The sequence below is a fragment of the Ursus americanus genome, chromosome X, assembly GCF_024610735.1.
Source record: "Ursus americanus isolate L20-20 chromosome X, mUrsAme1.1.p, whole genome shotgun sequence".
Lineage (NCBI taxonomy): Eukaryota > Metazoa > Chordata > Mammalia > Carnivora > Ursidae > Ursus > Ursus americanus.
Window position 1 is genome coordinate 17,291,804 of NC_142164.1, and position 13,155 is coordinate 17,304,958.

Here is a 13,155-nt window from a genome sequence, read left to right on the forward strand (position 1 = left end):
ATAATTCCAAAACATAGGGCCCAAGAGATAGAAATAACAAACGATGTCTTTGGTGGCAAAGGAGATTCGAAACTTCTGGGCTTAGCATCTGCTAGGTATAGCGTAACCGCTCTAGTACGCGAAACAGTCCAGTGTTTGCGGATTATTTGGAGAGCAAGATAAATAGCACAGGGGCTGAGTGGTAACATGAATAGATGTTGTTTCATCCTGACGTTGGGCAAGGGGAATATCCGGAAAAGGAATCCGAAAGCAAGGCTAAGAGTTCGCTCGTTCAGGTCAACCCTAAAAATACTCCTCTGCATTTAAGTTGAGAAGTTGCCTTGCAACTCAAGGCTGGGCTTTCAACAGCTAGAGCCATATGTGGTCTCAACTTTGGTGAAATCCGATCGGGACCTGAGCCTGTGCTGACCCCGGCCTTCGCTTGTGCGCTGCGAATAGTTCACCTTGCTGAGAAAGAGGTCTGACTTCCAAATAGAGCGCAGCTCTTTGTTCTCCTCTTCTCTTTCTTTTCTTTGTGTGTATTTATCTTATGGGAAGAGGGAATCCAGACTAGACTTGGCCGAGTCACTTTTCCCTGGGTAAGAGGGTTCTCTGGAAAATTTGATTTGAATTCTTCTTGGAACTCCGGGAGAACAACTTTCTCAGCTTTAGAGAAGCTAAATGTAGTCAGACTCATATGTATTAAAAGGTAGGACATGATTTCTTTGTACAGCAACGAAAACTAATTGTAGTTAACCACAAAATAGAAACATTGTATTTAATATGACAAAGGTATCAATAAAATATATATTCAAATTAAGAGGAAAAACCTTAATACCCATCAGGTACAAAGGCAAAGGATATGAACTGTCATGCATTAAGAAATGTAATCAGTCAACTAAGAGAAAAAGTTGTTCTGTATAGTAATCAAATATGTGCAATTCAAGAAACCTTGATATATCACCTTATGCTGGATATGGTATCTTTTTCCAGTTGAGGCCCAGTACATTTGGTTCCCTCGTCATTGCTGGGCAAGTGGAAACTACGGTAGCCCTTTTGGAAAAGGAGCATTGTGTGATCCCCCTGGCTTTGATCACCTTGACCTTGCTGCCTGCTCTAACCATTGCCAGCCTCGGAGCGGCCCTGGTCCCGGGCCCTGCCCTGCGTGTGTCCTGGGCCAGCTGAGTCCTCACACTTTCTTCCTGTGACTTACTGAGTGTTTCATCCCTTGTAAGAGGAGCCCTTCCTTCCCCTTCCTTCCTCCCCTCTGTAGAATCCCAGTCATTCCTCTGTGCCTGTTGCCCTGTATCTCAGTGTCCCCGAGGGATCCTTCCGGCTCCACTGGCCGCAGGACAGTTGGCTGGTGAGGGCACTCACATCACACCGCCTTCCCAAGCTATTGAAATAGAAACGTTGGCGACTGAGTCTAGAAAAGCCAAGAGAGTCGATCCGAGTTCTAAATCTGGAAAAACAAAGCTGAAGGAAGCTGCCCTCTGGGCCAGGGCTGGCCATCTTGCATTTCCTGACAAACCACCATCTATTCAGACTTGCCTTCGGAGAGACGTTCATGTTAGGCCAGTGCCAACACCCCAATTTCTTTTCAGAACCATGAACATATGTCATAAGTGGTGGGTGGTCAAAGAAGGAAAACCCTTACCCATCGGCCTCTTCTTGGTCTTTGCTTCGTAGCAGTTTAAATGCTATGCATTAGATCGATTTTGCTCTGTGCGTGTGTGTTTAAGGGGGGGTGGTGTGAAAAGACGACATAAATCAAAGAAGAAGTATTTGGGAAAAATAACACAACTTTCAATGGCAAACTATCCTATCCTCAACTCTAATTCAAGCGAGGTTTCCAGGAGAAAGTCTGTGCGGCGCAGGGCCCGGGAGAGGCACACTGGGGGTCTACAACGTCCCTTGCCCCACGGACACACAGACACACAAAGGCACACACAGAGTCACCCACCCAGCACCTTCCATTTCAATACCAGTGAGATTGGAGGAAAGGGAGCTTCAAGCACAGCCTTGCCTCGGGGGACATGGCTCAGAGCTTCCCACCTGCCCCCTAGGGTGTGGGTGGGGGGAGCCAAAGGGCCAAGGGGGGTAGCCAGCCTCTGCCAGTTGGTGCGACCTTGGGAAGGAGCCCCTCAGGCCATCTCCTTCCTCTGGCTTGGGGGGGGTCCACCCCCCCCCACAGCCCTGGCTCCTCAGCCGGTGGCCTTCCTTTCCACGGAAGCCGGGGCACCCCGGCAGTCCAGACCAACGCCTGAGCCATGACTGGCGGACACCCGATGCCGGGGAGTCATCCCCAATTTCAAATGCTTCTTTTCTTTCGGCAGAACTGGCTTATGATCTGGATGTGGATGACGTGCCTGGAAGCAAGCAGCCCGTGAACCAGAAGGACAACGAGATAGCGGACTCCCATAACCTGGGGAATGGCCACTCCCCGCTGAAGGTTCTTACCAGCTTGGCCATCTCTGTGGCGGGCTTCTTCCTGCTGGTGCACTGACTTCCCAGTGCGTGGCGGCCGTGCTGCCCGGCGGCACCCTGTGGCCTTCCTCTCTAAAGGGAGCCACCTTCTTATTTTTCTCTATTTTTTTATCTTGTATACCTCCTCCAGCCGTTAAGTAGAAGACCAGCCATGTGTTGTGTTTTCGAAAATCAATGGTGTCTTTGAGGAAGGTAGATATTAGTGGTAGTGTAGATCGTCTTTTTGCAAAGAAAAAAACTCAAGTTGTGCCAAAGTATTTTCCTATGTTTTGTTGCTAGAACATGGTTACCATGTCTCCCTTTCTCTTTCTCTCTTTCCCTTTGCATGGATTTCTTTGGAAAAAAAATAAATAAATGTTCAAATAAAAGTGCATTGGGTCTTTTTTTGTAAGCCCTCGTTTATGATGACCACACAGTGCTTTTCCTCCCCCTTGCCCAGCTTTCTGTTCAGTATGGGGAAAAATCCCATCAGGCATCAATGAGGTCCTTCAACCCTACCCCCCTGCCAACCTGTTGGTGGGGTATCAGTCCTGGCCCCGAGCCCTGGTCAAAGCCCCCCCCAACACCCTCCCAGTGCATAATTTCCCATGGAAATCTTGAGTTAGAGCATTCTTGCCAATGAACAAAAGGTATCCCAAAAATTTCACCTGTCTGTTTTTACAAATTTCTCTTTGCTGAAAACACTTCACCCAAAGAGAAACCATCCGTGTGGGTCACGTTCAATCACACGATTACCATCCTTCCTTCCCCCAACCCAGAGATGTGGGCCCAAGAAAGAGTAATTGTGCAAAGAACTAACTCCCAAGCTTCTCTGCTGCTGTCTTGGGCTTGTCGTCTGTCACCCTTCTCCAGGGACATGCCCATGGCAGGGCCAGCAGTCGCCCTGGGTCAGGCCACAAAGGTGGGCATCGGGAAAGCCATGATTTCTAGGAAGTGACCACGTTCACTCTTGGCTACGGGTGAGTTTATCCAACACTTGTTTCCTCGGCAATGCGGTTTTGTGTACCCGTTGCATGTCAGGTACCATACCAGACGCTGGAGGCAGGAGAAATCCAAACCGATTTGATCCCCATTCTCCCAGAGTGGACAGTCTGGCGCCAACACGCCATACCAGCTCTTTGTCGACTGTCGGCTGGTGTTCCCACAGAAATCTGGGTCTTACAGATGCAACATCGCAAACCATCATGGCGCCAGTGCTGATACCCGGACGTGCTGCTGCCAAAGAGCTTCAGGAATAACCAACTTGCCGCTGTTACAATGCCTAGCATATGGCTCCTTTGCCAGGTCAGGTCAACAGAAACGTTATTGATTCTTTCCAATGAGCAGGAACTCCACTCCTACCTGAGGCAAGGACGGGAGAGGCTGAATGAGTATGAGAAAGAGAGGGTGAGCCACTGTGAAGGAACACGAACAAAGGTCAAGGAAGGAACCGGAGAGTCCCCTTTGATTCTAGAAGGTGGTCCCAGCAAGGATCTCCAATTTCTGTCCAATGGCCAGAGGTCACCATGCAGGATGCAGAAGGTGTCATTTCTCACAACGTATCATTCCCCCCTCCTGCTGTCACCAACATGCTTCTGACAGGGTCTCCTGCGGACCACAGGGCTCCAATATTTATTTTCATCCTCTGCAGAAATTCTCACAAACACAAATTGGAAATGTTTGGCTTAGTGTTTCCTTCCGTTGCTTTCGCTGAAGACTACAATCAGTTGTATTTGTTAATATGATTTCAGTGATTTGTAGCGGTTGGTAAGACTGGAAAGGGAATTATCTTTGTTTTTCAAACCATCGTTATTCCTGTGTTTGAATGGAATTTGTACACATCTTTGTTCTTGGATTCAGGAAACCTAAATACTGGGCAGGTTTGCTCCCGGGCCCAGGAGGGCGATATTACAACAACACAGGGGCCAGAAGAAAGAGCTAGAGCCAACTTCTCGCCTAATAATTGTCCCTGTCATTCTGCAGTAAGGTTTTTATTTAATGTGGCAAAAATAATTTGTGGTTCCAAGACCAGGTTTTATGCCTGCAGGCAGTAGAGGACTGTTCTAAAGTCCGTTCCTCCTCTCTGGAAGGTGAAAGGGATTATCAGCTTTTGTTGTTTTTATGTATTTATTTTTTTAGATTTTATTTTATTATTTTATTTTTCAAAAGGGAGGTGGAGGGGCAGAAGGAGAGAGAGAGAAAGAATCTCACGCAGGCTCCCGCCGGTAGAGAGGAGAGGCAGGACAAGAGGCCTAGGCCTTTGTAGCATCATTGTCTCGCCCGGTGCTGGGTCACGTATGTGCTGTTCCCGTATGCTTCTCAGGACTTCGCCAGCCTGGGGCCATATTTGACATACTTCAGTGCCCAGAACATGGCCCTAGCCAGCCAGTGTGTCTGATGCCTTGGTACACTGTCTGCCAGCTTGGGTCCATCAAGGCTGAGTGGTAGGGGCAGAGGACACCTCTTCTGGGATACGCATGGCCTGCTGGCTTCAGCTAAATGGTCGGGATAAAAAAGGGTAAACATACCCCGTTACAAACCAGGGATGCTCCACCGTCTTTTATTGACGCTTTATTCCACCCAATAGCCGGTCTCTTCACTTTCCATCCATGCCTTTCCCTGCCCTTCTGTATTTTTTCTTCCTCTCGTTCAGAATCCAGTTTCACAGCTAGTTACTGGCTTTTCATTTTTGAACTTTTTATTCTACCCTCTGATTTAAACTTCCTACACGTGAATTATGGTAAAATGACTGTTTTGTCCTTAGAATAAGCCTGGCAGCTGGGAAGTTGCCCCATCGTGCTGGAAGTTTCCAGGCCTCCTTCTCATTTGAATGCACGTGTGAACCTTCAGCAACTCGTCTCTGGTATTTGAACAAGGTTAAATCAGGGAATAACCTGTGTAATCCCTAGGCTGGAAAACACCTGCTGGCTCATCCCACCATCTTTGTTTGATGACTGCCTGGGGCAAGGCTCTCACTGGCTCATAGAGCAGACCATTCGGTTCCTGGACACCTCCAATTTTTAGCAGATATGTTTTATTCAAAAGCAATACAATAGGTAATAAAAATTCTAATAATAGAGCATTATATAAAGTTTTAAAAATGACATGTATCCCATAATTCCATCACCGTAGATATTTACTATTAAATATTTTATCTATATCCTTCTAGGCTTTCTTTCTCTGTATATGTATATTCACATCCATGAGATTATACCAGACATACAATTCCATAATATGAATCAGGCTTTATTAGGTTAATCCTAAATCTGCCTTCCTCGAATTTTCACCCTCGGGTCCCGGCTCATCCAGAGCGGCCAACATGAGTAGTTTTCAGTCACGGACTCTTGCCCCTTTCTGGATTTGTTTTCTTGTTGTTGTTCCAAACAGCTCCCTCGGCCCCTTCAGCCCTGCCCCGCGCTCCAGCGAGTCCGTGGTCCTCGTGTGCTGTGCTGCTGCTCGCTGAGCCCACGGGGCCGCGGGAGCCCGCGCACAATGGAGCCTGGGTGCTTATGTCTCCACAGCAGCCCAAGACCTCCACCAGAGCGGTCCTAGAGCTCGGACGCTCGCTCAGAAGCCGCGGTACGCTCTGCGTGAAAGATGAGCGTGGGGCCAACTGAAACCCCCAGATGTTTTTGCAACAATGGCGGCCAAGCCGGGTCTCTTCTATCCCAAACTTGTGTAGTTGATTTTTTAAAACTGAATTCCAAGGATTTTTTATTTTACTTGTCTGTGTATTGGGGCAGACACTATACATCGTGTGTGTGTGTGTGTGTGTGTGTGTGTGTGTGAGAGAGAGAGAGAGAGAGAAAGAGAGAGAGTGTGTGTGTGAGAGAGGGAGAGTATGTGTGTGTGTGTGTGTGTGTGTGTGTGTGTGTGTGTGAGAGAGAGAGAGAAAGAGAGAGAGTGTGTGTGTGTGAGAGAGGGAGAGTATGTGTGTGTGTGGTGTGAGTGTGTGTGTGTGTACTAGGTTGGAGACATTTTTTTCTTGCCAAGGCCACATGTTTGAAAGTCCTCTTTTGAAATTGCTTTAGAGCCAGTTTATGTACCATATACAAAAATTAGCCTCATTTCTTTATAGTCACACCTTGTTTGGAACCAAAAATAATGTTCTTCAGCTTCGTCACCCACCTCATTCACGAGGTTTGCTGCCAAGTGGCTTTTAGCTGTTTCCAAAAATCAAATCTGCCTTCAGGAAACAAAGGCCTTCCTGAGAAGATTCCAAGGAATGCGCTATGGGCTATGGAGGGTTTTTTCCCAAAGAAAAGTTCTAGAGAATTTGAAGATAGTATCTCTTGGAAGGACATAGCCCTAGTCTGGATACAGGTCTGCTAAGGAACCAACAAAATCAGCTCATTGCTTTTCATTCACTTTTATATATTTAGAAATAAATATATCGACATTGGCTGATTCACGTTAAAAGTAGAGTACAGGGCTGGCATACAGTTGGTGTTCAATAAGTGTTTGATGAACCCAATATTCATTATAGAAGTATTTATTGAACAAAGCTTTGTGCCAGACCCTGTGTCATGTGGGTTTCATTCACATGTATTGAAGGAGACAGGCAAGAAATCATGGTACAGGGGGCGCCCGGCTGGCTTGGTTGGTGGAACGCGCAACTCTTGATCATGGGGTTGTGAGTTTGAGCCCCACGCTGGGTGTAGAGATGACGTGAAAATAAAATCTTAAAAACAAAGTTAGTCACGGTACAATATAAAAGTTATAATAAGGGTGTCCGTGGGATGCATGGGAGAGCAGAAGTCAGTGGGTCAGGGATATAACCCTTGAAGAAAGTGTAGAAGAAAGGATATGAATTGTCCAGTGTTTGCAGAAAGCATAGGAGATGACTTGAAGAAAGTGTCAACATTGTCCACATTACCAAGGGGGGAAGAGTGTCTCAGGCAGAGCAGCAGGACCCGGGTCCAGAGTGGATCCCACCCGAGGCTCTTCATTGAAACGAATTAAGATATATTCACAGAGGACAGCACACATTTCCCCAAAATACATGCACGCCGAGGGATACACACTGACCACATTAAAATGGTTGCCTCTGTGTGCGAGTGGGAGGAAGGAGTTAAACAAAGCAAGAGAGGGGGCTCGTCTTCAGCAGCTCTGATGATGGACCATGAACTGAACTGCCCCTGTAGCTCAACCCTTTGTACCTGAGGCCACAAACACAACCAAAGTCAAAGAAGGGAGAGAGGGACAGGAAGAGGGAGGAAAGATGGCGGCACAGGATTCCAGGAGAAACATCTGTCCAGGGGCCTACCATAGAGTAGGCACTCAACAAATACATGTTGAGAAAATAAACAAATGAGCCACGTGGTCTGCCTCAGGCTACATGGAACTATTGGCCAAGCAAAGAGGCCCTCAATTAGGTGTCACGTTTGCCACCGAGTTATGTCTCCACCTAGCGTTTTGGAGGTGATTCTGAAATGAGTCACTTAGCGGGAGCCTCAGTTTGAGACAACATGTTTAAGAGCTCTTCCAGACAGATGATAATTAGAGCTTTCTTTTGGGGTGAAAACCTCCAGTTTCCACACCATTAGGCAATGAAATTGTCATACTTCTTGTGCTTCGTTGGAGTCCTGACCTCACCGTGATCCTCCCACGCCTTCATTTTACAGATATAGAAACAGAGGCCCAGAGAGGCCGACAGACATACCTAAGGTCACACAGCAAGGTGGGTGCCAAGTCAGGACCGACTCGGAGCCTTGTCCATCGCATTAGATACACAGCAGAAAGGGCAGAATCCACAAACGGCGACTTCGGGGAGCTGGAGGCAAGGCTGTTTGGAAATCTGCGTGCATACGGACAGACTTCGTTGTACCGATCTTCATTTTTATTCTCGTGGCAGTTAAAAAACAAAAATCTCTTATCTAACAAAACACATTGCCTTTCCAAATGAATGCGTTCAAGCCAGGGCCTGCTTCAAGACGTTTAATGTTGCCCTTACAAATTGGAACCCGGGGTGCGGGAATTCCATCATCCTCGCGAAGACTCCCTGTCACAACAGAAGCATTGTTCTCCTCACTCATACTGTTTGGTTTCGTGCCTTTTCTGTAAGATGTTAGGTATTTATTTTGTTTTGTTGGTGCTTTTGTAATCAGTCTAGACATGGGCCTACACCGAACCATCCAGGAAGCAGATGAAACTCCCACAGTGGAATGAGGTAACCCCCTTCGTGCCGTTCTCTCCGGGGAAAGCAGGGCGGCAGCTCCCCTCAGGCAGCCCCCAAGCCAAAATGTTCAGGAAAACGACCACAGAACAGACCGAATTCGCTAATGAAGCAGGGAGGACGTGTTCTGTCTCTGAAAATACTCCCACTCCCACGGTAATCTTCACTTTGTACCTGAGATGAATTTGCTGCCCACATTGTTGCCGAAATGCTGTCTCACTGCAGATGGAAAGTCTCTCTCTGTGCAGGGGCCGGAGAGACTGAGGATTTGTAAGCTTTAGCCTGGACGGAGAGCAAGACAACAAACAAGGAGGGGGATAGGGCACAAAGTACGGGGATTTAACGCAGGTAGGTTTCCTCTGCCCTCTTTAAGCAAATTGTTTTAGAATTTTTTTTCCTGTCGCAGAACAAATAGAGGCCTGACTTATGTTTCACAAAATTCACGGGGCTGATTACATGTACTTCATTGTCAACGAATAGTAACGCTGTTTCACCCTCCTGGAAAATCTAAAAAGGTTCATCCTTCCCGCAGAGCCTCCCTGACCCCATCTCTGTGACCAGAGAAGCTTCTGGAGCACAGGCAATTCCAAATAAGGATGTGTCTTCATGGGGCGCCTGGGTGGCTCATTCGGTTAAGCATCCAACTCTTGATCTCAGCTCAGGTGTTGATCTCAAGGTCTTGAGTTCAAGCCCCATGTTGTCTTAAATTTTTTTTTTTAATTTTTAAAAAGTCTTCAGCTTACGGTCAATGAGACCTTTTAGCCCGGGATCTCGCACAGCACTGAGCTCCACTTCTTACACAAGGCAGTGCCATTGAAGCTCATGGGATGAATGTCAGTGGCCACCAAGCACCAGCCAAATGTGAAATTTGACCATAATCCTCAGGTTTTATTCTCTCACAATTTTCTAGAACTTGGGTATGGCTGCAGTTGCAAAAACAGAACAGGGCAAAAATGTTGTCTAGGAACAACAGCAAAAATAGGGCTGTTTGCAGACGGCCACGGACTGTCTAAACTTCTAAGTGAATGTCTTTTCGAACTCCTTATTTAGAGCAATCAGAGTCCTAAATTGTCAAAGAACGATTCGGGGCTTTCCCAATATGTTTTGTTCAGTGTATCTGGCCAGACTTTAATTCTGGGAATATCAGTAAACTGTGTATGTGTCATACAGAAAGCAAAGGGCATTTTTTTTTTTGCCAAATCTGTTGGATTATAAAGAGTTTGCCACATCACAATTTTTTCAGCCCAGAAGCTCCTCGTTAAATATTGTTCTTCTATTATCATGAATATTTATAACACAGTTTTGGGCTTCTAACAAACTAGAATCTGTCCCAAATTGATCAACACAGTCTCCTTTCCAAGGGTAGGTTTGCCTCCCCTCAGTTCTTGAAGCGCTGATAAACGTTGGTAGTTTCTCTGTCATCAAAATGGTTCTTTGTAGTGTCGATGGCCTCAGTTCCTGTGATTTCAGACACACATTTAGTCCTATGGCCCCTGATCATATAACATCTAGGGTTCCCCAGCATGGACCCCTCACATGAGTTCTGAAAACACCTTACAGAAGTGTAGAAGTTTTAGTCAGTGTCCTCTCACCGCCCATCAGCGGGTCAGCCAACATATCAATAAGAACATTATAGGGGCGCCTGGGTGGCTCAGTCGGTTAAGCGTCCAACTCTTGATTTTGGCTCAGGTCATGATCCCGGAGTCCTGGGATCGAGCCCCACATGGGGCTCCGTGCAGGGCGTGGAGCCTGCTTGAGGATTCTCTCTCTCCCTCTCTTTCTGCCCCTCCCCCACTTGCGCTTTCTCTTTCTAAAATAAATAAATGAGTCTTTTTTTAAAAAGAACACTCTAGTAGATTCTCATCACAAGGAAGAAAATGTTTGTAGCTATATGAGATGATGGATGTTAACTAAACTTCTCGTGATAATCATTCCACAGTCCACACATACATCATACCGTCATGTTGTGCACCTTAAAATTATACAATGTCAGAGGTCAATTGTATCTCAATAAAACTGGGAGAAACCATTACATATTATGTTCTTAAGTCCTGTACTGCCTACCCAAGGCCTGCCCTGAGGCTCGCATGAGGGGATGGACAGGACAGCGTTTGGAATGGTTAGATACATCCGCTAGAGGATTCGAAAGAATAAGTATCAAATTTTCGATGTGAAGAAAGCTAGGCCTGCAGCCTGGGAAGCCTCAGCTCTCTGGGGCCTTTGTACCTGCCCAGGGCCCCATGACATAACACAAGACCCTACCTGTCTGAGGAGTCTCCTCAGCCTCCAATGGGCAGTGGTCCTTGAATCAAAAGAATCTCTCAGAAACATCACGAGAGAAGGCTTATGACTTCCAAACCTCCTCCCTCATCACCCTCTTCCACGCATTCCGTACTCGAAGCTAGGAGGCCAACTCGCAGAAGGAGAGGAAGATGGATACTTAGAGTTGAACGCTGGCTTCACTGGAAGCCAACAATCAATGTTCCTTGGAAGGGAGTGTCATTGAAAATCGTCAGCCGAGGCCAATAGCCCACATGACCATTGCAAAAAAACGGTTATTAATCCGTCTCGTCTCATCCCTTATTTCTCCTGAAATAGCCTTTTTAAAGCCTTGTCCGAGCAGGAGAAATCCAGTCCCCCCTTCTTTTGCATCTAGAGACTCATGATTCATTTTCAGTTGTCTTCCAGCACCCCTCTTATTGGTCACCTTTGTTTCATCCCTTTGCTAGGGCAGGAGGTGAGGCCCAATGGGATCCCACCCATGACAGTCACCCCCAGGAGACGGCCACATCCAGCAGAAGTCACCGATCAACAGTCAGTCACGAACGAGGTTCCCGAGAGGGCCAGTGTTCGTTATAAAGATGAGTACCGGTTACAGCCCAGCAGGAGCCGGGGAGCGGGATGAGGAGTGTCTGAGGATCAGGTTATATGTAGCCAAACTGTGAGGGGAGCTGAGGCTTCCCAAGAGTTGACCAGAACAGCTGAAGCTTGTGCTTTGAGCCAGCCACAGACCTAAGGAAAAAGGTACTCATGTTCTCCAAGGCCCTGCCAGGCCTGTCCACCCAATTAATCCTAACGAGAGCTTGAGTTACAGAGTGACTTTTCCCAGCAGTGAGGCAGGAAGTCCACCCGCTCACATACCCACATCCGACACCCCCTTCCCAGCGGGAGCCTACGGCTTGCACGGGGAAGCTTTGCCGTGATTCCTTTCTCCTTGTGTTTGGGCTTGGCTGTGTCGATGCGCGGCTCCCCCTCCTCGTCTGTAAGCCACAGGCCTTGCTCCTGTTGCTTGAGAAAACACCTTTCAGCCCGGTCTGTGCTCTGAAACACAGTGAGTCACAGGCCTTCTCGCACCATCTGGCCCCAGCCCTTCCAGGAGTCTGGATTCCCAAGCGGGATGGAGCCGGAGGCCTTCTGAGGGTCCCATCTTCCTTTTCGGCCTTAGGCTCCAAATGGCATGTCAGAGCAGCTGAGCCCACTGTCCTCCGTTGCTGAGCTCCTCCGAGGTGCCATCCGGAATGTTCCCGGGAGTCCAGATGCAACCGGAAGCTTCTGAGCAGGCAACCGGCCAGGACTGGTTTCCAGTGCCGTCCACATTCTTCCTCTCTGAGTTCTCCGGAAGCTGCAGAGCTTAGTGTTTCTTATCCAAAAATCTTCTGGCATTTTTAATTTGTAATAATTCCAAACCCAGTGAACATTCTTATAACAACTGAGATTTGGGAGAGAGGGTGGAAAAAAGGACCGGTTAGATGATTAAGGGCATACTCACTCCTAGGTGCTGATTTTCAAAGGGAAACGCATTTGATGGCCCCGTTTGAGCTCTCAGGGAGTGTTGACTCCGTGCCTGAACCCCACACAGCTTTTCTATTGTTAATCGGGGTGGCTGCTTTGGATGGTGGAGGCGTAGGGTTGGGGTTGCCAGGCGCTGGGATCCAGTAAGGCTGGCCTGGGTCTGGGAGTAGCTGAGCTTATGCCTCTCACACAAGGGCACTGGCAGAACTCGCTGCTGCTGCTAGCCCAGGGCCCAGAGGGTGGGTTTCCTCACTCTTGGCATGTGCTGTTCTGCATGCTGCATCCAGAAGGAGATGGAAATCATCCAGGGACAGAGCAAACAGGCCCTTGAGGTCAACTAGCCCAGTCCCCTCAGCCAATAGATGGAGAAAGTAAGGCCCCAGGGTAAATGAGGGACATGGGGAGAGTTCTAGAGCCTAGGGCCTCCTGGCTCTCAGTCCAAGACTCATCTGGTTCCTAGCCCAAGAGCAGGATCAGAAACAAGACAGCATCTGCCAGGCCAGAATTTGGAACTTTCTCCATATCAGAGTCCCTGGTTTCTTATCTCTAACCCCTCCTGTCACCAGTGCTTGTGACAAAAATCAGACCAATAAATACCTTGCAGAATCTTTAAATTGCCCGGAGACTGGAAGACAAGTAAACTAGAGCAGTCGACAGGGAACCTATTAGAATAGGCATTTTCTTTGAGTCCTAAAAGACATGAATTTTCCTTACAGAAACAGATGGAGATTCATTCCAAGGGC

General features: G+C 47.6%; 1 protein-coding gene across 3 annotated transcripts in view; it reads left to right on the forward strand.

Annotated features, from left to right (window-relative positions):
* Positions 1-2,837, forward strand: part of GPC3 (glypican 3) — a 405,964-nt gene extending 403,127 nt beyond the window's left edge. For all 3 annotated transcript variants that reach the window (XM_087860008.1, XM_087860009.1, XM_087860010.1), the window contains one exon: positions 2,316-2,837. In XM_087860008.1, the coding sequence (XP_087716134.1) occupies positions 2,316-2,485 (170 nt within the window). In that variant the 3' untranslated portion in view covers positions 2,486-2,837. The remainder of the gene's footprint in view (positions 1-2,315) is intronic.
* Positions 2,838-13,155: the final 10,318 nt, after the last annotated feature.